A 26,577-nucleotide genomic window follows, 5' to 3' on the forward strand; every position below is an offset into this window, starting at 1 on the left:
ACTCAATGATAACAAAAATGAAAAAAAAAATTTTAAGTCCCCACAAAATTAACGTTAAAATCAACCTGATAAATTGATTCTGGGAGGAAAAGCAAAGGAAATATTGTTTCAATTGTAATGATTATTTTCTTAAAAAATTGCTTTCAGAACAAAATTATTATTGGGGCAATTCTTGAACAAATTAATTACAGTTAATATACATTACATTATCACATGTGCGCAATGCTGCTTCATTACCTTATTTAAAAATATACCTTGTCCCGAATCTTGACCAGACCCCCATGTCGATGCCCGCCGACTCCTCACACACAACTCCGACTGTGTCTCGCGCGCTACTCGCACAGACGAACTATGTCTGATTTAAAGTAGTTGTCACTTGACGTTTGCGCTGCGAAGTTGCGGCGTTGTCACGTCAAGCACTGGCTGGAGGCAGCCGCCTCAGCGCATCGCTACCCCCGGCGATAGAAAATCGTTTGAGAGCCTGTATCTTCTACAAAATGTAAGTGAAAAATTTCAAACCCACATATGATGTATATCTGTATAATGTCTCTCAATCTGTCAAATATCTATTCTTAATTTTAATTAGGACAAGAGTTACGTTAATTTGTTTGAAACCATTGAAATTCTCGATTTCGCAAACAGCTTGTAACTTATCACGTCATTACTGAAAAACTATTCGTGTCACAGCAAAATATTTTTTTCCATTCATTACCAAAATAATGCACTCGGCAAAGAATCCTTAAAAGTTTTCGTAGTGCATCACGTTTCCTGTATATAAATTTCTGAAAACAGCATTTTTAAGCAACCCTATCAGTACTGAACTCGAAACAAGTATGACGCTTAAAATCTCTATCTCCTATAAATATTATGTAAATATTTTGAAATTTACGTACAGTATCGGTCTCAGTGGCATCTATAAGCAAATCATATATCTTTTCTTAATTTTAATTAGGGCCGTTGTTACATTAACTATTGAAGGGTGAGAAATTTTCGCGTCCGGAAAAGTTTTCTTCTTTAGATTGCAAATCTCGAAAACTATTACACACATTGAATAACATCTTGGTGTATATACAAAATGAAATAGAATTAAAATTCAGTCTAAAGGAGATGACGAAAGCTGGCCAAACAGTATTTCTTAGACTCACAACAAAAATAAGAATTAATCTAAATAAATTCACAAACACAATATTTAATGGCAGTAAGTACACTACACACTAATCAGACGATGTGAAAACACCGCCTAATTCAGAGCCAGAGTCAGTGGAACTATCTGTGTCGCTGCTCGTATTGACAGATATAATCAAGTCTTCGACACTTTGTTGTCAGATACCTTCATTGATCCATGCGTCCTGTATCACTCCTTTCACGTGATGTTCTACCTTCTGCCAGTCTTCCGATGTCACAATTTCAACTGCCTCTTTCAAAAGGCGTTCCACTTCGGTTAATGAGAATTTCTTATTTTCTGCAGCAATATGTCGTTTAACCTGAGCCCAAATCAGCTCTATTGCGTTGAAATGGCAATGGTAAGGAGGCAATCTGAGCCCGTAATTTTTTGATACTTCATTCACAATGTAAATCGGGTTCTTTTGCTTGTGTTGCGATACAAGTTCTAATAATTCTGCCCTTGTAAAATTACTGTCTAACTGCACCTTATGTTTCTGTAACCAGTTAACAATGTCGTTTTTCCTCGTTGCCTTTGTGGGTGCTTTGTCTTGTATTACTGAATGATAAGGAGCGTTATCCATAACAATGATAGAGTTTTTTGTTAAGTTCTGGAGCACACAGTCTTCAATCATTTCACAAAAGTACTGTGGTTCATCTCTTTGTGGTAGTCGGAGGTCTTATTTGAACTGAATAGCAGCAGACAATTTGGAATGAAACCTTTTGAATTTCCGGCATGTGCTACAATTATCCTTTTTCCTCTGCCGATCGGAGCTGCCATACTTCCGCTGATGGTACCGTCTGTCCAGCCTTTTTTTGAACTGTGTCCTGCGTTCACCCACGTTTCATCAAGCCAAACGATATCATCAAAATTTGTCCCCACTAATTCTCTAAGAAAGCGGCATCGCCAGGCTGCAATATCTTGGCGTTCCATTAGTAACTTTCTGCCAGAGATGGATTTATAGCGGAATCCTAACATTTTCACGACTCGTAACAAAGACGATTTACTACCCTGAAACAGGTCAGCCGCTGTGAGGGTAGCATGTAGTTTTTTGAGTGTTGGATACTCCTTCCTCGAATAAAATGCGTATATTTGACGACGAATGCCATCTTCCTGAAAGGAGTCAAGTTTTGTGACCCACTTCTCTAGTCGCCTCTTTTCCCAGGTGTATCCAATTTAGATGATTCACTTGAGCCTTCTTTCGTGAATTTCTCCTTGCAGATTCTTATCACCGGTCGTTCGCTAACTTGCAGAGCAGCTGCAGTTCGCTCCACCACCGTATCCAAAGGAACGAGAGGCCATCCTGCATCCCTCTCTCTCTCAAAATACTCCCTTAAGGAACACACGTATTCACGCGCCTGACATAATGACGCCATGTCCGCCACTTTTTGGAGGTTTCCGAGGAGTGTGCAGCCTCGGCCTCCCTCTCTTGCGACTGCTTCCATCAGACATCGTAAACACGCGAAGCTACAAGTCACTCAAATCTCTCACCCGCACGTCTACAACGGCTCGATGAGGACTGTCTGGCACAATGCCTTAGTCAGCTCGGCAGAGCGAAGTGGCAACGCAGTGGCAGCCGACAACGCCGGCTGCCATTGGTTTATTGGTGGCGGGAGCCCTGCAGCACGTTGCCTGTCAAGTGACAACTAGTTTAAATCAGACTATACATGCTCTCGCGACACGCTACGTACAACTACCCTCTCGCAACTGCACTACATGCTCTCGCGATTCGCTACGTACAACTACTACCTCGCAACTGCACTACATGCTCTCGCGACTCGCTACGTACAACTACTGCCTCGCAACTGCAACGGAAAACTCGCGCGGTCAAGCGCAGACTAGTAACGATAAATAACTCTCTGGTCAGAGATTCTGTCATGCCTCGCCATCGCTGCTACTGAATACACGTGTTTCAACCATCTGTGGTTTACAGAACCAAATGCCTTGCTCAAGTCCACTAGTGTGACTTCAGCAGATAATTTGGATTCAGAAAAGGATTTCACAACAGAAACATTTTCGAAGGCTGTAACTATTGATAGGGCAACGGCCTAGCCGCAGTGTACACACCGGTTCCCGTGAGATCACTGAAGTTAAGCGCTGTTGGGCGTGGCCGGCACTTTGATGGGTGACCATCCAGCTGCCATACGCTGCTGCCATTTTTCGGGGTGCACTCAGCCTTGTGATGCCAATTGAGGAGCTACTCGACCGAACAGTAGCGGCTTCGGTCAAGAATACCATTATAACGACCGGAATAGCGGTGCGCTGACCCCACGCCCCTCCTATCCGCACGGCGGTCGGATGGTCCCGGTAGGCCACTTGTGGCCTGAAGACAGAGTGCTTTTTTTTTTTTTTGTAACTATTAAGAATTTGGACCTAAAACTATATTGAGGCGCAGTCACTGTATGTTTTTGTCAAATGCACGCAAACTTGCTTACAATATTCAACTTTTTCTTGAGAACATAGATACCGCAGAAATTGGACGATAATTATTAATACAGGATTGTCACTCTTTTTGTGTAAAGGAACGACTACAATCTTTTTCAGATATTCTTGAAAAATACCACTGACATACATCCAGTTTTAAACGCAAAATTTGAGAAACCATAAATAACTGATGATGGTCGAAGTAGAGAGGATATAAAATGTAGTCTGGCAATGGAAAGGAAAGCGTTTCTGAAGAAGAGAAATTTGTTAACATCGAGTATAGATTTAAGTGTCAGGAAGTCGTTTCTGAAAGTATTTGTATGGAGTGTAGCCATCTATGGAAGTGAAACATGGACGGTAAATAGTTTGGACAAGAAGAGAATAGAAGCTTTCGAAATGTGGTGCTACAGAAGAATGCTGAAGATTAGATGGGTAGATCACATAACTAATGAGGAAGTATTGAATAGGATTGGGGAGAAGAGGAGTTTGTGGCACAACTTGACCAGAAGAAGGGATCGGTTGGTAGGACATGTTCTGAGGCATCAAGGGATCACCAATTTAGTATTGGAGGGCAGTTTGGAGGGTAAAAATCGTAGGGGGAGACCAAGAGATGAATACACTAAGCAGATTCAAAAGGATGTAGGTTGCAGTAGGTACTGGGAGATGAAGAAGCTTGCACAGGATAGAGTAGCATGGAGAGCGGCATCAAACCAGTCTCAGGACTGAAGACCACAACAACAACAACATAAATATCTTCTGATCTGGAGCTTCTTAATTATGCTACTGACTTAAGTACATCACATTCCAAAGATATAAGAGGATGTAGCTTTTTTCACTTGAGCTATGAATGGCTCTCTGTGCATCGTCGTAAGGAGTAAAACACATCTGACTGCCGGTGCTGGCACGGTATTCCGATTATGTGGGCACAAATGCAGCATCTGGAACCAGTCGGAGGGGCAGGAGCGGAGCGTACGTTGTAACCTCCCCACAAAATATATAATTCCGTAACCTCCCAACAGAAAATATTAACATAAATAATATTCACATTTAGTGTAACCTCAAAACAGAAAAATTCCTAAACCTCTCAACAGTAAAAATTATAATTATGTCGTTCACATTCAGTGTAACGTCCCAACAAAAAATAAATTCAGTAACCTGGTAATAATACAATGTAACTAACCTCTCAATTAAATTGTCAGTCACTTATGACTTTTCAGTAATTGACTGTGAATTTAACCTGGTAAATTTTGGACGTCGGCAGTGCTGCGTCATGGCCCTGAAAGATCATTCTGAATAAAAAAAGAAAAATTCTTACCTCAATGAAGTCGCCGGATAACGCATATATATCTGCTCTTACAATAAATTTTTCTGGCACAGCCCTGTGCAATGCTGACCGATAGATTTGTCATTTATGAAAGGAAACAATTGATTTGTCTTTTGTAATAATCGGGATGATCATGGATTGGAGAAATAAGTAAATTCTTTAAATTGAAATGAATGGTTTTTAAAAGTTATTTTTTTTGTGAGAAAGATTATTATTAGGAGATTTTTAAAACATTTACATGGGACTTGAGATAACACTACTACATATGCGCGAGGCTGCTTTTTTACCTTACACAATAATGCTCAGGCTCCGGCATCGCTGCACCACGACCGGCCCAGCCAACACGATACACCAGACTAGACCAGAGCAGACTGCTCACAAGCAACAACTTACTGCTACAGCTACACAGTTCCTACTGCAGTCAACACTGCTCTCTGGTCAGAGATTCTCCTATACCTTGCATATCGCAGGCAGCGCATGAGCAATACATCGAAATTACATCTGCTCGGACCTCTTACATAACCCTCCACTGGGGGGGGGGGGGGGCAAAAATTTGGCAGCGATGGTGAGTCAATTGGACTTGCCATGAGCAACAAATTTTTCTATAATCTACTTAATTAACTAAGTCTACAGTCACAGAATATATACATATATATAAGTGCAGAACATGAAATGAAATAGAGTGCACATGCACTGAGTACAGAACATATCAAGAAATGACAAAATGTATACGCAATGAGTACAAAACATATTAACAAATGACATAAACTGCACACGCACTGTATATATTTTTTACCATTTTACAAGAACTAGGAAAGGAAATGGAAGGATTGCATCATGGTTGTAGCACAGTAGGTTGCACGTAGCTGTACTGAAAGTCCATATCTTTCTACAGAAGCACAACACCAAGTGAGACAATCTGAAGTTCTCTTCCTTGAAGTATTAATCAGTGTAGCCAAGACACTGAAATGTTGTATTAATATTTAATGTTATCATTTTGGTAGTACATTAGGTACACCAAACGGTAGCACCATAATAACATTTCCATCGTTCAAGGTGGTGGACAGCATGATGTGTCAACACCACATTCTCGTAGAATCCATACTCTTTCACCAACGTAGAATTAGTGCAAAATCCAAATATAGTGCTCCATGATCATGAGGATGGACAGGACAAACGGATATTGCAGTAATTTCTGGTAATTAGGTCAGAAGGTGAAGGACATTAAGTCTTATGCTAGTCATCATTGAGAATTACACTAGTCTATCAACCGATTTGAGTAATTGTTGGCACTCATTGCCTAGTTCCTAAACATTTCTGTACTATGTATGGAGTATTACAGAACATTATTCATAAGTCATCTGATTACAGTAAAAATTGGCACTCATTGGCCAGTTACAAACCATTTTTATGCATTATTCAGAAGTGATCATTCAAAGCAAGAGTTAATTAATGGCATAGCATTTACATAATTCATCTAATTATAGTAATCATTGGCATTCATTGTTGTTGTTGTTGTGGTCTTCAGTCCTGAGACTGGTTTGATGCAGCTCTCCATGCTACTCTATCCTGTGCAAGCTTTTTCATCTCCCAGTACTTACTGCAACCTACATCCTTCTGAATCTGCTTAGTGTATTCATCTCTTGGTCTCCCTCTACGATTTTTACCCTCCACGCTGCCCTCCAATACTAAATTGGTGATCCCTTGATGCCTCAGAACATGTCCTACCAACCGATCCCTTCTTCTGGTCAAGTTGTGCCACAAACTTCTCTTCTCCCCAATCCTATTCAATACTTCCTCATTAGTTATGTGATCTACCCATCTAATCTTCAGCATTCTTCTGTAGCACCACATTTCGAAAGCTTCTATTCTCTTCTTGTCCAAACTATTTATCGTCCATGTTTCACTTCCATACATGGCTACACTCCATACAAATACTTTCAAAAACGACTTCCTGACTCTTAAATCTATACTCGATGTTAATAAATTTCTCTTCTTCTGAGATTCTTTCCTTGTCATCTCCAGTCTACATTTTATATCCTCTCTACTTCGATCATCATCAGATATTTTGCTCCCCAAATAGCAAAACTCGTTTACTACTTTAAGTGTCTCATTTCCTAATCTAATTCCCTCAGCATCACCCGACTTAATTGACTACATTCCATTATCCTTGTTTTGCTTTTGTTGATGTTCATCTTATATCCTCCTTTCAAGACACTGTCCATTCCATTCAACTGCTCTTCCAAGTCCTTTGCTGTCTCTGACAGAATTACAATGTCATCTGCGAACCTCAAAGTTTTTATTTCTTCTCCATGAATTTTAATACCTACTCCGAATTTTCTTTTGTTTCCTTTACTGCTTGCTCAATATACAGATTGAACAACATCACGGAGAGGCTACAACCCTGTCTTACTCCCTTCCCAGCCACTGCTTCCCTTTCATGTCCCTCGACTCTTATAACTGCCATCTGGTTTCTGTACAAATTGTAAATAGCCTTTCGCTCCCTGTATTTTACCCCTGCCACCTTTAGAATTTGAAAGAGAGTATTCCAGTCAACATTGTCAAAAGCTAGAAATGTAGGTTTGCCTTTCCTTAATCTTTCTTCTAAGAAAAGTCGTAAGGTCAGTATTGCCTCACGTGTTCCAGTGTTTCTACGGAATCCAAACTGATCTTCCCCGAGGTTGGCTTCTACTAGTTTTTCCATTTGTCTGTAAAGAATTCGTGTTAGTATTTTGCAGCTGTGACTTATTAAACTGATAGTTCGGTAATTTTCACATCTGTGAACACCTGCTTTCTTTGGGATTGGAATTATTGTATTCTTCTTAAGTCTGAGGGTATTTCACCTGTTTCATACATCTTGCTCACCAGATGGTAGAGTTTAGTCAGGACTGGCTCTCCCAAGGCCGTCAGTAGTTCCAATGGAATGTTGTCTACTCCAGAGGCCTTGTTTCGACTCAGGTCTTTCAGTGCTCTGTCAAACTCTTCACGCAGTATCATATCTCCCATTTCATCTTCATCTACATCCTCTTCCATTTCCATAAAATTGTGCTCAAGTACATCGCCCTTGTATAGACCCTCTATATACTCCTTCCACCTTTCTGCTTTCCCTTCTGTGCTTAGAACTGGGTTTCCATCTGAGCTCTTGATATTCATACAAGTCGTTCTCTTATCTCCAAAGGTCTCTTTAATTTTCCTGTAGGCAGTATCTATCTTACCCCTAGTGAGATAGGCCTCTACATCCTTACATTTGTCCTCTAGCCATCCCTGCTTAGCCATTTTGCACTTCCTGTCGATCTCGTTTTTGAGACGTTTGTATTCCTTTTTGCCTGCTTCATTTACTGCATTTTTATATTTTCTCCTTTCATCAATTAAATTCAATATTTCTTCTGTTACCCAAGAATTTCTACTAGCCCTCGTCTTTTTACCTACTTGATCCTCTGCTGCCTTCACTACTTCATCCCTCAAAGCTACCCAGTCTTCTTCTACTGTAGTTCTTTGCCCCATTCCTGTAAATTGTTCCCTTATGCTCTCCCTGAAACTCTGTACAACCTCTGGTTCTTTCAGTTTATCCAGGTCCCATCTCCTTAAATTCCCACGTTTTTGCAGTTTCTTCACCTTTAATCTACAGGTCATAACCAATAGATTGTGGTCAGAGTCCACATCTGCCCCTGGAAATGTCTTACAATTTAAAACCTGGTTCCTAAATATCTGTCTTACCATTATATAATCTATCTGATACCTTTTAGTATCTCCAGGGTTCTTCCATGTATACAACCTTCTTTCATGAATCTTAAACCAAGTGTTAGCTATGATTATGTTGTGCTCTGTGCAAAATTCTACCAGGTGGCTTCCTCTTTCATTTCTTAGCCCCAATCCTTATTCACCTACTATGTTTCCTTCTCTCCCTTTTCCTACACTCGAATTCCAGTCACCCATGACTATTAAATTTTCGTCTCCCTTCACAATCTGAATAATTTCTTTTATTTCATCATACATTTCTGCAATTTCTTCGTCATCTGCAGAACTAGTTGGCATATAAATTTGTAATACTGTAGTAGGTGTGGGCTTCGTATCTATCTTGGTCGCAATAATGCGTTCACTATGCTGTTTGTAGTAGCTTAGCCGCATTCCTATTTTCCTATTCATTATTAAACCTACTCCTGCATTACCCCTATTTGATTTTGTGTTTATAACCCTGTAGTCACCTGACCAAAAGTCTTGTTCCTCCTGCCACCGAACTTCACTAATTCCCACTATATCTAACTTCAACCTATCCCTTTCCCTTTTTAAATTTTCTAACCTACCTGCCTGATTAAGGGATCTGACATTCCATGCTCCGATCCGTAGAACGCCAGTTTTTTTTCTCCTGATAACGACATCCTGTTGAGTAGTCCCCACCCGGAGATCCGAATGGGGGACTATTTTACCTCTGGAATATTTTACCCAAGGGGACGCCATCATCATTTAATCATACAGTAAAGCTGCATGCCCTCGGGAAAAATTACGGCTGTAGTTTCCCCTTGCTTTCAGCCGTTTGGTATTCATTAGCCAGTTACTAAACATGTAGCAAGTACTGAATATTATAAAACACTATTCATAACTCATCTGATTGCGGTAATTATTGGCACTCATTGGCAAGTTACAAACCATTTTTATGCATTATTCAGAAGTCATCATCCAAAACAAGAGTTAATGAGTGTAGCATCAAGCTACTGGTATTCGTATATGATATCATGTAAGTGACATAAGACAAATTTAAAATATAAGAAACAGTGGCATCCATTGGACAGTTACTAAACATATAGCAAGTATTGAATATTACAAAACATTTTTCATATCTCATCTGATTGCGGTAATTATTTGGCACTCATTGGCCAGTTACAAAGTATTCATATGGTTTTATAAAACATTATTCAGTATTATTCAGAAGTCATCATTCAAAATGAGAGTTAATTATTGGCATAGGATTTATAGAGTATAAGAAAAATATTATTTACAGAAATTATTGGCATAGCATTTATGCATTATTACAAAACATTATTCAGTATTACTCAGAACTCATCATCCAAGTGACATAGGACATATTTAAAATGTAACACACTGTAACTATTACTCAAGGTCTGTGGTCCAATAATACATAGATATAATGGATTCAATAAATCTGAGAAATTTGCATTCTATTTAGAACTAGAAATATCTCTTAAACTGGTAGCATTATTTGGGACTGGTAATACATTTTTTTGTGCTAGCAATGCATTGCGTTGAGATCGATAATTAATTGCTGGGGAATGAAAATATTTGCTTTTGACTTATTGCTGGAAATAAGGATTAATAACGTCATTCGTCATGAGTCAGCTGTAGCAAAGTTATGAACAAGTAGAGTATATGTGATCACATTCATTAATGTCACACACAAATGGGTAAAAAAAATGCAAGTACTTGAACAGGTTTAATGACTAACTGCTTATAGCACATTAACTCCATGAATAGCTTCTCCTGGAAAAAATACAAAATGGATTATTGAGCTGAAAGAAGAAACGCATATTATGCTGAAAAGTAGTGAACTCCGAATTAACAGGTAATGAAACGCGTACTCAGTATGTATGTACTCTAGCTGTCCTTTCCAACACATTCAGTCATTATACCATGCGACATAAGACATACTGTCAAAACGAACTGCAACAAATACTTAAATAACTACATAGCATCTCTTAGCTAATAGTAAATATATAAATTTCATCATTATTCTCATCTGCAAGGAAAAACTTCATTATTCATATTACGATAACTTCATTACTATCATCACCTGAAAAGAAAAACTTCATTATTCATATTAGCATATTCTTCATATAACTATTCATCATCATTCATTATCATCTGCAAAAAAAGACACTTCATTATTCATATTACCATTTACTTCATACAACTATTCATCGTATAGAGTTTGTTATTTCTAGCATATTTCATCACTAAAACTAAGATGTGTAGTTCTGTCTGAAAGCCTGCATCAATCGCCTCGTATTCTGAAAGAAAAATAATTAGTTAAGACTGCTATCATACGATGTGTATAGTATATTCTTGTTAATTCTGATCCATTTACTCTTCATGACAAGGTATTGCATTTTCTTTCATTCATTCCGAAGGTGAAATTCCTATTTCATAGTAATCCACTGTGGTTTGTTTAGGTTATTTCTTTCTGAAAATGATGAATAAGGATTAATATCTTGCATTTAAATCATATACTCATTAAATAAAAACTTGTTTCTAGTGATATAATTAAGCATACAGCATAGCATGACAGAAAACGTATTATGTCAAAAACATAGACAGTTTTCAAGTGCAAAAAAAAAAAAAATGTACACAGAGTATCATAATGTAGTGGCAAAAAATGTAAAATAGTCAAGATATTGAGATATCATAAGGAAAAATGTCAAAGTCAACTGGTGTTTGTTATATCTTAAAGATTTCGTAGTGCATACAAACAAAACAGGAAAACAATCATACATACACGAAAAATGGAAAATGTGCACGGTCTGATATATAACGACAAGAAAAGCGACCTGCTAACCTTACCTTGCCGGGCACTTGCCAAGAAAAAAATATGATAATCATCAGTAAGTAGTCACATAGATAGAATTGCATAATTGGTCATAAAATATGTAAGTTTATCTGGAAAAATGTGCACGGTCTGATGTGTAACGACAAGAAAAGCGACCTGCTAACCTTACCTTGCCGGGCACTTGCCAAGACAACATATGATAATCATCAGTAAGTGTTCATATAAACATAATTGCATAAGTGGTCATATAAATATCAGGAAATGGCATTACAATGTGATAAATCATAAAGTATATTCATTCAAGTTTCGACATGTACTACATTGGGGTGAGGAATGCTGTGAATTCTATATGGACCTGCGTATAGAAGCTCAAATTTACTACATCTACTCTTTCCTCTGTTGGATAGTGTGTGCGTACTAATATCTTCTGTCCAACGTGAAAGTCATGGCGTGTACAAACCTGTTTTTGCTGTCTTCTCCGGCGCTCTGCGGCACGTTTGATGTTGTTGAGTGCAATGTCAATTATTTCATGGTGGCGTAGTCGAAGAGATGTAGGAAAGGATACTAATTCTTTAATTTTATTAGGTGGTTCAACATTTTTCAATATAACAGTCGGAGACAGCATAGTAGATTCATTTGGAATGGAATTAATTACATCCTGGAATGACAGTATGTGTGTATCCCAATCAATATGTTTTTTATGGCAGTATATTCTACATAGTTTACCAATTTCTTTAATTAGTCGTTCACAAGGGTTCGAAGAAGCGTGATACTTGGATATATAGATCGGAGAAATGTTTCTTGTTCGTAACATACGTGTCCATATAGCAGATCCAAACTGTAGTCCATTGTCGGAAATTACTTTCAATACATGCCCTACATGAAATAGAAAATGTTTTACAAATGCTTTGGAAACAGATTTAGCAGTAGCTTTGCGTAACAGAGTGAAGGTAACAAAATTCGAAGTGAGTTCAACAGCGACAAAGATGTAGCAAAAACCTCTATTAGTTCTGGGAATCGGACCAAAAATGTCTACAGCGGCCATGTGTCTCAATTTAACAGGTACAATGGGATGTAACGGAGGAATATGTGAAGTCGTGTCTGACTTAGCTTTCTGGCAGATTTTACATGACGCTAAAACTCGTCGTATACGTTTCTCCATGTTGGCAAAATAACAGTTCTATCTCAGTATAAGAAAACATTTTCTGGCTCCGTAATGTGCGTAACTTAAATGAGTATACCAAATCAATTTGTTAACAAGTTCGCCAGGAATGCATAGTAACCAGTTGTTGCTGTCAGGGTGAGAACGGCGAAACACAATGTTATTGCGTACAGTGTAATGGTTTCTGATGGTAACATTATTCCTATCTTGCCAAAGGTGTTTAATTTCTTTCCATACGTTGTCTTTACTCTGCTCTTGTGCTATATCTCGTAATGACGACGAAATGAAATTTTCAAATGCAACTTTTTGAATATACATGACGCTAGAATTTGCTTGGCAGAAGTTGGTTGCGATGTCTTGCTGATTGTTGTTAAGAGAATGGGATAGTGCGTCTGCTACAATATTTTGTGTGCCGGTAATGTGAACAATTGTAAAATTAAATCCCTGCAAGTAAAGTTTCCATCTGCTTAACCTGTCGTGTGTAAATTTTGCGGAAAGTAAAAACTGTATAGCTCTATGATCTGTGTAAACGGTCGTATGTCTTCCATAAAGAAAATGCCTAAATCTAGTAAATGCCCATACTACACATAATGTTTCAAGTTCTGTGACTGAATAATTGCGTTCAGCAGGTGACAGAATGCGACTTGCAAAGGCGATGTTTTTCAGACTGTGCTTGGCTATCCCATGATCAAATAGTGTTTTTACCCGTCAACTGGGATAATCTAGGGGTGTCTACAGCGGAGTAATGAATAAATTTACGGAAAAAGTTAATTACTCCCAGAAAGCTGCGTAATTGTTTCTTCGTCGTCGGTACAGTAATGTCACGTAAAGCTTGAAGTTTTTCTGGGTCAGGCGCAATGCCTTCTGCTGAAATTACATGTCCAAGAAATTTTATAGAAGTTTTGCCAAAGTGCGATTTACTGAGATTAACTGTAAATCCTTGTGCACGAAAAGTTTGTAACAGTTGTTCAAGAATCAGATTGTGTTCAGACCAGTTAGCTTCTGCAATAAGAATGTCGTCTACATACGTTGTGATTCTGTCTTTAAGTTCTGTCGGAAGTATAGTATTTAAACCGCGAATAAATGCTGCTGAAGAAATTGTTAAACCGAACGGTAATTTACAAAATTGATAACAGTCACCAAAACAGAGAAAAGCTGTGTACTTTCTGCAGTTCGGATGGAGCTGAATTTGCCAAAATCCCGATTTCAAATCTAACGTGGAATAAATAGCAGTACCATGAAATTTCTGTAGAAGTTCTTCTAGTGTCTGTGGGCGATCTGTTTCATTCATAATAATGTCATTGATGTGACGCGAATCAAGTACGAGGCGAAGTGAACCATCCTTTTTCTTAACAATATGGAGCGGGTTTACGTACGGACTAACTGCCGGTTCAATAATTCTTTGGTCAAGCATAGCTTGCAATTCTTTCTTAACTTGTTCTCTGTAAATATAAGGAATGGGATAATGTTTGGCTTTAAATGTGTCGTGTTGTTTAACTTGAAGTTCATACATGAAGCCGGACATAGTACCAGGGACGTTGTCAAAAACTGGAGCTTGCTGTAAAAAAATATTGCGTAGTTGAGTACGTTCGTCATCTGTATTTGCACTGCTCTGTTTAACTTTATCAGAAATCATTTGCATAACGTCATAGTCAGCTTCCTCTGGTGTATTATAATTGTGTACGTACATATCGGTGAACAATGTGGAATGACAGTCCGTGTTACGTGATGCAAAAATGACCTCTGTCCGATTAATTGTTTGTTCTACTGCAGATAAAGAGTGCTGAAATTCTAATGCCAGTTGTACATTTTCATCCTTTAACATTAAATAGGAATTTTGAAAGTCAATAATTGCGTCATGTTGTACCAGAAAATTCGTACCTAAAATAACGTCTGTTGTCAATAAGGGAACAATCCAAAAATTTGAGTGGAACGTATGACCTGCAATACAAAATGATAAGTGTGTCTGTAATTTTACATCTACTCCTTTACCAGATACTGCTCCTTTTACTTTAGTTTTGCCTAATGGTATCGTAGGATAGGTATTCTCTTTGTTACATCTGTCGAAAGTTTCTTCATTTATAACTGACATAGGTGATCCAGAATCGATTACTGCTGAAAATTTGGATGATCCAATCTTTACTTCAATGACAGGGTGGGAAATGGTTTTTTGAATAACTGGTTTTTCATGCAAAAGTGTGTCTCGGATGTCGTCAAAAGTAATAACATTTTCGTGAACAAGATTCTCTGTGTCAAAAGTATTGCTTACGTTGCTGAAAGATTCAGTCTGTACTGTATCTAGTCAAATTCTTTCTGACGTGCTGTTATTTACGGGAGGATGCTGTGGCATTTTTATGTACGTAGTGATTTCCTTGTTGCTGTGCGTTACTATTTGGTGGAGCCGACGCTATACGTGTAGGCGGCGAAACATTAACGCTTTGTTGACCTTGCACATTACATTGTTGGTTAGGTATGCTAACCGGCTGGTTTTGTTGTTGTTGTGGGGAAAAACCTCTATTGTTACCAAAATGTGGTTCCTGTTGCTGATAATTTTGACGATACTGATAATTAAAACTTTGTCTGTTATTAAAGTTCTGGTGGTTGTCGTTCCTGGAGCGTCTATTACCTTTGCTATTGAAATTGCGTGGCTGATCGTAATTACCGTATGTTGGTTGGCCTTGGTTATGATGTGAAAAATTTTTGTTTATGAAAGAATAATCTGATTGCTGAACTTTCAAAAGCTATAACAGATCTCTGAATGCCGAAATATTTTCTTTCTGCTGACCTGTTAAAAGTGATACTCTTAACGATCGTGGTAATTTAGAAATACATAATTGGATAAGTGCAGATTCACTGTATGGCTCACTTAAGTACTGGTTTTGTTGGACCATGTGTTCAAAAAATTGCGTGACAGTGGAAAAATTTGAGTTCTCATAATTCGGTAAACTAATTAATTGATCCTTGATTCCGCGCTGTGTCGTCTTCGACCAATACGCTGACAGAAAAGCATTCTGAAATTCTTCTACCGAATAGCATTGTCTCGCGATCGGTCTCATACGAATTGCCGGTTCGCCTTCCAAAAAACTGCAAATAAATTCAAGTTTGTGTGTTACGGGCCAAGTTGGTGGAAAAGCAAAGCTAAATTGTTGTATCCAATCCAAGGGGTGAATCTGTGTTCTGTCATTTTTAAATACCTTAAATTTTCTCACGGATAGGAAGTGCTTGTAATCAAAATTTTCGTCTTTGAATGTCTGAACAGGTTCAGGGTTGTATGATAATCTGTTTGTCTGTGACTGTTCGGAATCTAACTCACGTACTCTCTGTAGATTACCTAAATTATACTGGCTGTGTGAGTCTGACAAATGTTCGGAAAGTGGCGTATGCTGTGATGAATTAAAGGCTGAAATATTTTTCATCTCCGTCAATTCGTGCTGTAAAGATCACAATTTTCTACGTAATGTATTATTAGACGAACCTATCTCACTGATCGTCTGCTGTAAATTTTGGAATTCGGGTGTTTGATTAAGCGAAACTGGTGACGTATCGTCTGATTTGGTGTCATTATTATTTTCGATAACATCAATACGACTGGCCAATTCATCACATGATCATCGTTTTTAGCATCACAAGCATTAATTTGTTTTTGTATTTTACGTGTGGTTTTGTTCAATTTCTTAACGTCTGCTTTAATGGCATCGGGATCCTGTATTAATTCCAGCTTCTCAAGTCTACTAGTCATTGTCTGAAAGTCTAATGTGTGTGTGTCTGTTTTTGTTTTAAGATCGGAGATTTCATCATGCAATTCGGTGTTCAACTGTTTGATTTCGTCCGATACTGTAGCAATATTGTTGTCTACGTATGTTTTTGCTTTCGTAAACAATTTACGCTTATCTTCCTGTCTCTGTGCAGTAATTGTTTCCATGACTTGTTGCTTTACTTTATTCTGTTCCTGTATAAATTTACTGTAACGCGTTTCACTGTTTTGTAGGTGGTGATTAAAACGTTCGTCAATTTGGCTGTTCTGTTGGTCAAATTTCGCGTCTACTTTCGCATGAAGTGTGCGTGAAAGTTCTGCTGACATTAATTTAAACTCGTCGCGTAACTGTGTTGCGTTTTCAGAGCATTGTTTAGCGACTGCACTAATTTCATCTCTAAGTAATTTAGTTGTGGCTGCACGTGTATTACTTAATTCTTGTGCCACAGATCTAATTTCTTCACTACTGTTCCTAGCACAAGCCTTAATTTCCTCACGTAATTGTTCTTTAGTATCGTGACATTGCATGGCAACGACTGTAATCTGTTCACTAAGTTGTTTGAAATTGTTGTCTTGCTTATCATTCGACTGTTTGAGACTTTCATTAATTTGTTGTTTGACATTTTCATTAATTTGTAGCATTAATGCTATAACTCGAGCCATGCCAAAATTAGCTGCTGTATTCTCTGTGCTGTGTGATGATGCATCTGTATGTGTCACGTTTTGTACAACCATTTGGTCATTCTGTGATTCTTGAAAAGGTTTGCCAATCGGATGTGCACTGTTGGACACTACATCGGAATCAAATAAATCTGACGTATTCTGACTACATTGTTCATCTTCGTGGGAAATATTTATCTGTTCACAATTCAAATTTTGCAAACCGGGTGTGTCAAACTGGGCAGCGTTCATTGTATCGGAACGTGCCGCGTCATCAATTGTTAAATTTACTGTGGACATAATTGAATTTGTTTGCCCATCATTAGGATTTAACTCAATACTAATCATCGGCAGGCACTGATTATCTGTAATTAGACGATTATCACTATTACACTGAGTGTCGCAAGAATTATCGGTCAAATTATTCGAGTCTGCTATTTCACTCATTGCACATCGCGATGTACTGTTAACAGTTTTTCGCGGCATTTGTCACAAATCAAAATTAAGCACAAAATGAAACAAAGACGAAGCAAAAATGGAACAAACACAATTACAACAAAGAGCAATAAATTGCCGATGATCTGTGAAAGAAAGAGTGACAAATTAGTAAATGCGTTGCGCCAGATGCAAACTACATTTAAGTAAATAAGAGCAGATATATAACTGACTACTTGGCCGGTTGTCGCCAAGTGTAACCTCCCCACAAAATATATAATTCCGTAACCTCCAAACAGAAAATATTAACATAAATAATATTCACGTTTAGTGTAACCTCAAAACAGAAAAATTCCTAAACCTCTCAACAGTAAAAATTATAATTATGTCGTTCACATTCAGTGTAACGTCCCAACAAAAAATAAATTCAGTAACCTGGTAATAATACAATGTAACTAACCTCTCAATTAAATTGTCAATCACTTATGACTTTTCAATAATTGACTGTGAATTTAACCTGGTAAATTTTGGACGTCGGCAGTGCTGCGTCATGGCCCTGAAAGATCATTCTGAATAAAAAAAGAAAAATTCTTACCTCAATGAAGTCGCCGGATAACGCATATATATCTGCTCTTACAATAAATTTTTATGGCACAGCCCTGTGCAATGCTGGCCGATAGATTTGTCATTTATGAAAGGAAACAATTGATTTGTCTTTTGTAATAATCGGGATGATCATGGATTGGAGAAATAAGTAAATTCTTTAAATTGAAATGAATGGTTGTTAAAAGTTATTTTTTTATGAGAAAGATTATTATTAGGAGATTTTTAAAACATTTGCATGGGACTTGAGATAACACTACTACATATGCGCGAGGCTGCTTTTTTACCTTACACAATAATGCTCAGGCTCCGGCATCGCTGCACCACGACCGGCCCAGCCAACACGATACACCAGACTAGACCAGAGCAGACTGCTCACAAGCAACAACTTACTACAACAGCTACACAGTTCCTACTACAGTAAACACTGCTCTCTGGTCAGAGATTCTCCTATACCTTGCATATCGCAGGCAACGCATGAGTAATACATCGAAATTACATCTGCTCGGACCTCTTACAACGTCACCAAAGTAGGCCTGAACTCGCTCGCTCGCTCAGCTCAGCAGACAAAATCCGTTTCTAAGCCTGTTAACTCGCAGCTGGGCGTGTACGTACTAACGAGAATTGCATCTTCTACTGGAATCTGCTATTATGAAGTCTTACTGATTAACAGATCTACAACAAAATTTAATTCAAGATTAATAATCGATATAAATGGAATAATGGCTTGTTTACAGCATTTAGTCTTTTCTGCATAACAGTCCTCACTTCATGCAAGAAGTGGTGCCTTATGCACCTGATAATCATTTTGCGATGATTTTAATTTTATTGTACACCAGTACAGCGGTACAGCTCGCGCCATTCGTCCACGAGACTCAGAGGGCCACAGACACGGGTTCACAGGTAGATGCCGTGTTTCTTGACTTCCGCAAGGCGTTCGATACAGTTCCCCACAGTCGTTTAATGAACAAAGTAAGAGCATATGGGCTATCGGACCAATTGTGTGATTGGATTGAAGAGTTCCTCGATAAGAGAACGCAGCATGTCATTCTCAATGGAGAGAAGTCTTCCGAAGGAAGAGTGATTTCAGGTGTGCCACAGGGGAGTGTCGCAGGACCGTCGCTATTCAAAATATACATAAATGACCTTTTGGATGACATCGGAAGTTCACTGAAGCTTTTTGCGGATGATGCTGTGGTATATCGAGAGGTTGTAACAATGGAAAATTGTACTGAAATGCAGGAGGATCTGCAGCGAATTGACGCATGGTGCAGGGAATGGCAATTGAATCTCAATCTAGACAAGTGTAATGTGCTGCGAATGCATAGAAAGAAAGAACCCTTACCATTTAGCTACAATATAGCAGGTCAGCAACTGGAAGCAGTTAATTCCATAAATTATCTGGGAGTGCGCATTAGGAGTGATTTAAAATGGAATGATCATACAAAGTTGATCGTCGGTAAAGCAGATGCATGACTGAGATTCATTGGAAGAATCCTAAGGAAATGCAATCCGAAAACAAAGGAAGTAGGTTACAGTACGCTTGTTCGCCCACTGCTTGCATACTGCTCAGCAGGGTGGGATCCGTACCAGATAGGATTGATAGAAGAGATAGAGAAGATCCAACGGAGAGCAGCGCGCTTCGTTACAGGATCATTTAGTAATCGCGAAAGCGTTACGGAGATGATAGATAAACTCCAGTGGAAGACTCTGTAGGAGAAACGCTCAGGAGCTCGGTACGGGCTTTTGTTGAAGTTTCGAGAACATACCTTCACTGAAGAGTCAAGCAGTATATTGCTCCCTCCTACGTATATCTCGCGAAGAGACTATGAAGATAAAATCAAAGAGATTAGAGCCCACACAGATGCATACCGACAATCCTTCTTTCCACGAACAATACGAGACTGGAATAGAAGGGAGAACCGATAGAGGTACTCAACGTACCCTCCGCCACACACCGTCAGGTGGCTTGCGGAGTGTGGATGTTGATGTAGATAAGTAGGCCTATGGACTTCCAATCATTGTAGGACTAATAACACTAAGACTCCTTGATAGAGGACTCCAGTAGAAGATGCAATTCTCGTTTCAACGTACACACCTAGTTACGAGTTAACAGGTGTAGAAATGTAGTTTGTCTGCTGAGTTGAGCGGGCGAGCGCAGGCCTACTTTCAGACGTACGCGCCGCGGCCTGCCTTTCTCATAGGCCTCGGCCGCAGGACCAGTGACGTCACGTGGCGCGAGGGGCTGGCGCCACGTTTGAAACTGCCGCTGCTGCTTTCCTACAGGCGTAAGCTATCCGTCTTTGCTTTTGCTCGATACCCAATGTTCGTCTCTCCCTAGTTCTGCTAAAATTGTTGCTGTTTATTCTATTGTCGGCCACTTCCTTTACAACGGAACTCCAATACGATAACGCATGAGCCGAGACTCTCGTGTTTTCAAATGGCATTTTATGTCCTCTTTCCAGGTAATGCTTAGCTGTGGCTGACTTCACAACCTTCCTTTGTTTATTATGCCGTTTGTGGTCAGTACAACGCGTCACAACTAGAGATGGGGGATCCGCTCTTGAACTAATTCATAGAGTTCAATCTTTCAAAGGAGTGAACAATCAGTGATTCAGAAAAAAAGAACGGTAGCTCCAAACGTTTCCCAGGCAGAGAGAGAGAGAGAGAGAGAGAGAGAGAGAGAGAGAGAGACGGAGCATATCAGCAGCGCCTCTGCTGGTCAGAGCACAGTGCACGCCACACAACACAGCCAGCGCCGGCCTCTGCCCTGCTTCTACCTTGGCTGCCTGCATTGTGCAGTGCCCCATTGGATTTTGTGTTTCACATATGCCGGGCCGTCTCTGTGCGTCGTCTGCCGTGTGCACTGTGCAGTGTCTGGCGCAGCTTAACTTCGCATCGCACTCTGTCGGCGATCGTTTCAGTCGCACGTCCTGCCCTCTGGGCAGTTGATGCCAGCAACAGGACAGAGAGCCACCTAGCGGATAACATAGGAACTACTTGCAAAAACCTGCTCGCAAGGGAGCGGACGATTTGTCTCGGAGCGGGTGAGCTCCCCCCACCCTCGGAACTCGCCCGCTCAACGCTCACCCCACCGTCTCGACTCTAGCCAGAGCGTCGAGCAAAGCGACTCTGGTGTCACTCTGGCCTCTGCGGTCTCAGCTCACGCAGTAATACAGCTCGCGGCTCGACCTGCTCGACTCAGCGCCTCTGCATCGGAGTTTGTCCCCACTGGATATTGTTCTTCGTAGTAATACCGCTATGTATATTACATTATTATGTTATGTATACATCAGTTGTTTTTATTTTATTTTTATTTGTTTAAACTGATTAGATTAGGTTCCTGATGACTACTCTTACTATAGGATTTTTATTATGGACACTCGAATTTACGCTTTAATTACGAGCGAACCGATAAACGTATCGCAAAATGTGATACACCAATATTTTCCTTGTTTTATTCTGCGTTAGGCTATATGCAGCACTTTCGTTTTACAGTCAAATTTATATTTTTTTTTCTTATTCTGGTACGGATTTTGCGATTTTAGGCGTCTTCGAAAGGAAAAATATATGGCTTGCGATGTATTTGTATGAGGTTAATGAAATTTTAATACATTATAGCCAAATATATTGTTAATGTAAATCTCAAGCTACAACATTTTCCGATCACCCAAAAAACCACGCTAGTGCAAAATAAATCAATAATCAAAAACTTTGTCATATTGTGGAAATTTCAATAAACAATACAAAATTCTTACTCATTATCTATGTTACTTCAAAATAGGATCAAATAAGATCAAAATACAGGTATAGTACTGGAATAAACCAAGTTTAAAGGGCAATGTGCCTTTCATTTATTTTCTTTTGTAAATGAGTGGTGAGTCATGAAAAACAGCTAATTCATTTCAGGGAGTGAACAGTTCTGATCCAATCTCTGAAAAGAACAGTTTTGCCCATCTCTAGTCACAACTGTGCGAATTGTTGATCTATATAGATTCTGCTCCATTCGCAAGGGACATCGGGCACTCGAAGAGCTATGTCGTCTTTCACAGCGCGAACACATGTCGTATCTTGGGGGGCGTGGTGGAATAGTTGTCTCAGTCCATATCTCTGCACCACATTTCCTAACTTGCTGCTCATTGCTCTACAGTGTATCAGGAATGCAGCTGGCCCTAGCGGTTGAATCGTCCAGCTGTTGCAGAGAAAGAGTACATAATTATTCAGTTGATATAAAATTCAATTACAGATTCAGGCTGAAAAGAAAAAAATACGAATCCAACGGCTGTAATCACGGGGCGATTTCGAACGTATTAAACGAGTTGGAAACCCATTTGCAACCCAACTGCACACCAAACGCTGATGTAAGAGATGCCACAGTCGCCGCCCTTTCCATTCGAACCTCATTCACTCTTATGGCCAATCAATGTCTTCTCATCTTTCTCTCAAAGCAATTTCCGGCTCTTTTTTTCAAATTAGAACTCTCTAGGACAAAAGTTTTATTCACCTTTTGTATTCTTCTTTTATAAATTCGTAATCCTGTGGAGCACAGGCGATTACTACGAAAAATTCGGCACTGGGGATGGGGGTTTCCCCAATCTGTAAAGGCTTCCTCGAGTTTCGTTTGCGTTTGCGGTTGAGTACAGATAAAAATAATCGACTTTTTCTCGCCCGTCACTTGTCTGGGGCTTTCTTTCCAACTAGAACAACTACTCTAGGTTCCGTTCGCCGATGCTGCCACAGTCAAGGAGACAGGAAGATCTTACAGGTAAGTTATTATTTATCTGAAGGTAGCCCGAGGAAGTATAATATGGAAGACAGGTCCGGTAATCACGCTAAGTAGTACTCTACTATTTCATTTTCCTGTCTCTTTAACGTGATTATTTTAAGATAAACGCACCTACCTTTCATTTAACACTTTCCTCTTGAATTACCGACTCAGTGGGAAACCACTTATGAGTTACGGTACCCAAGGTTATATAAAACAGCCGCTGCAGGTCCTCTTACAATAGATTATATGGCAAACAGCAAAATCAAGTTTGCAATAAACTGATCGACCAAAGGCACTGGCATGATTGGCGGGCTACAAAGACACAATTCAAGACCATATACAGTAAGACGAAAGGACTGTTAGTTACAAAATAAATCTCGATTCTTTACCGTCTGAGCTTTATTGTACCTATGCACCAGGAGAAGACTGAACAGATTTCTTCTTTTCTGATTCCGGTACTGTCGAATATTTCTTCCATAGTAACTCGCACTGAGATTCAGTTTATGAATTTGAAGTGTTTTCTCCAGCAGTTCGATTGTAATACCAGTCGATACTGCACTGCATACGTTAATGTCGCTTCTAGTGTTGACTTCGTAACAGTGATACTGCAACTGTAACACACTGAGATTTGCAGTATATCCAATGTAGCAACCTTGGTATACCCAGATATGTGCAATCATCGTTAGAGGGTAAAAGGATAATGTTGAAGTGCTCCCGTCCTATGGCATGGGGCCAAGGTCAATACAACACTGAGATTTTGCAAATCATAGCAGACTTCCTTTGTTCTATAAAGATCATTCCTTTATGAGTTACGGTATTTACAATATATTCTTGATACTGCAGACAGTTGTGCAAAGTCACAGACTTAGGTACGGTACTGGTTAAAAATAGTAACTGTTGTTTAAATACGGTAGACGTAGTTTGCATAACGGTTTTCATATGATAAAAGATAAAAGAGCCACTAACCTCATTTCTTATATGGCTGGTCATCGTACGAACAGCGAAAAGCGCATCGGACGTGTTATTCTTCTTCATTCTCTTTCAGATTGTTTTCTATTTTTCGGTCTGTGCACATAGTGGGCATCTGCTCTACCATGATCTAAATTCTTTATCTTCATGGCCAGGAGCCTCTTCTGTCAGCAGAAAGTCTTAACATCAGATAGGAAGTTGTACACAGTGAACTTCTGTTATATTTATTGGGTGAAATGGAAATTCGATTGCTATGATGAAGGAAATGATGATCTACTTCACATGTTTCTGTGCACCACTTATTAGAGAACATGAAATACCAGCCCACAGTTTGCATAAACGAGTGTGAGAAATTCCCCTAAATCAACACAGGACTGGCGGGTGTATCAGTCTATCCAACACATCGATTCGATAAGGGAGTCGCCAACTTTAATGTTTTACGAATTCGACTTGCTGTATCAGTAACCATAAAAATGTTGGGTATTATTGAAAAGAGACTGACGGAAAGATAAATAGATAGAGAACTGTTTTCACCATACAGTATAATCGAAAACTAGTAATAGAATCAAGAGAAGTATTCATGTCGAAAGATATTGTAGTAGGACTCAGACACTGAACTCTCTGCTTTACTAGCGTCCATGTAACTGCCACTTTACAGTGCAAGATATTTCTGTTTCAGACTGGTGGTGTGCTGACGATGCCAGTGCCTGCCAGCTACAATGACGTGACAACACTGAAGGAGGTGCGTGACCATGTGGGGCTCGTCTGGTATGACCGGAGCTTCTTCGTGCCACGGTCCTGGGAGAGCAGAGACACACGTGTCTGGCTGCGCTTTGGCAGTGTCTGCTACTCCGCTGAAGTGGTCAGTAACCAGATTTGTGAATTTAGCCATTTCAAGTGCTTTCTCGCCTAGTGCTGCAGACAGAAAATTTGGCCAAAAGTACCCAACGTTGGCTGTTCTTATCTAGGCTACCTGGAGACATTTTGTGGGTCTGCTTTGAGAGTGGTGAGCCAACCAGCTTCAACACAGTCCTTGAATCATTATACCTAAATGTCACTTTCACCTATGGCTATTCACTGCTTGTGTTACAAATGCCATGCCCTGCATCCCCAAACAAATTAGTTTACTGACTGAAGGAAGGCAAGTGCTTACCACCACCAGATAACTGTGCATCTTGGAACGATGTGAAATTCAAATTAGACCACCACTTTGTTTTTACCTATCTGCCTTTGTGAATAACTGATTTGGCTACAGGAATGTAGGGCTACCACTAGTCCAAAATTTTTAGTTAATATTTTTTTCAGTCTGATTGATGCTGATGTGCCATACAGTTTCAATAAATTAGAAAATTATCAATTGGAAAGTTTATTCCCATACCAGAACTCTATTTCCACCCCTCTGCCCTGGCAATGATCACACCTAATGTCGAAAGGATGTTATACAGTGCTATATGATAGAAATGTAAAGGTGCCAGTCATGCAGATAATTTATTATGCTCTCCATGAACGAATTTCTCATACTGCCATCACTGGTAGTACGTCGTGTATGGTCATTAGTAAAACAGCCAATAGATGACAAGATATTAGGTATCGAGGTCTCATGCAAGAGTCTAGATGCTCGCAACTTGCTCTGGCAGTACAGTAGAGTAGGTAGCAATCTGTCATTCAGTTAACAGTGGAGGGAGAGACAAATGCTTTGGGGCAAGCTGTTCATTAATAGTCAGTGAAAAAATCTCTCTTCAGAAGACAACTTCTTAAATAAAAGGCATCATCAGCCAGAATTGTAGAGTTCCTTGGACCATTGTGAATGGACTACTGATAAATGGCCTGGACAGTGATCATGTGAGGTTACATCACCTTCCAGGAGAATTGCTGCTTGACATTTGCACTGCCGAACATGCACAGCCAGAATTGTACTGTGGGGACATTCACCTAAGTTCCTATGAGAGCTAAAGTTGTTATAACATGCATCTACTTGGCTGAAAATTACTTTTACAGTGTTACTGACCTCTCAGTGATCTCACCATGTAATCTTTTAACAGGCTAATTTTCTATGACATAAGTAAAAATATATAACAATATTGTTTTCTTGAGTCTGGAGATGGTTAGTTGACGATTTGAATCCATTATAGAGCCTACTGAACTCATTTTACAGGCTTGAAGCTCATAAACCATTATATAATAATCTACATGAATACTGTAAGATGTGCATCATTATCTAGTTTAGTTTAATTCGAAACAGTGGATGTCCAGGATGGAATAACAACAATGTGAAAGTGGTAGACTGCCTCACCACATATAGCTGGTGTTCAGTAGAAAACTGACACAATGAAAAGACTGCTAGATATAATTCAGCTCTTGTACTAAGACGTTCATAAGAAGTAGACAACAAAACTCACATACATTAACATAAGCACAACTCACAGAGACACATGGCCACTATCATCTCCAGGCATTAGGGCCTGACTACAACTGGATCTAAGGTGAGCAGTGATCTTTGCCAGTGTGAGTAGCAGGGTACAGAGGGGGTGTAGTGCAGAGAGAGGGAGGGACAGCAGAGCAGGAATAGGCTAAGACTAGTGCTGTCTGTGGGAGTGTGCAGTGACATAGGGATTACAGGGTAGTGGCCTGCTTGGTGCAGAACTGGGTGAAAGTGGTTTGTGGGTAAGGGGAGAGGGCCAAAGGCCATCGGCCTAGTCACTCATGGTCACTGCATGAGTAGTTATGTGTAGTCCCTCTCCAAACATGCCAAGGGTC

At 39.5% G+C, this 26,577-nt stretch overlaps 1 protein-coding gene across 1 annotated transcript in view; it reads left to right on the plus strand.

The window, feature by feature from the left end:
• The window catches only part of LOC126249947 (beta-glucuronidase-like), a 154,319-nt gene that overhangs the window by 50,296 nt on the left and 77,446 nt on the right, over positions 1 to 26,577 (plus strand). The window contains exon 3 of the mRNA XM_049951519.1: positions 24,500 to 24,682. Coding sequence (XP_049807476.1) covers positions 24,500 to 24,682 — 183 coding nt within the window. The remainder of the gene's footprint in view (positions 1 to 24,499; positions 24,683 to 26,577) is intronic.

Source organism: Schistocerca nitens, chromosome 1 (assembly GCF_023898315.1).
Source record: "Schistocerca nitens isolate TAMUIC-IGC-003100 chromosome 1, iqSchNite1.1, whole genome shotgun sequence".
Taxonomy (NCBI): domain Eukaryota; kingdom Metazoa; phylum Arthropoda; class Insecta; order Orthoptera; family Acrididae; genus Schistocerca; species Schistocerca nitens.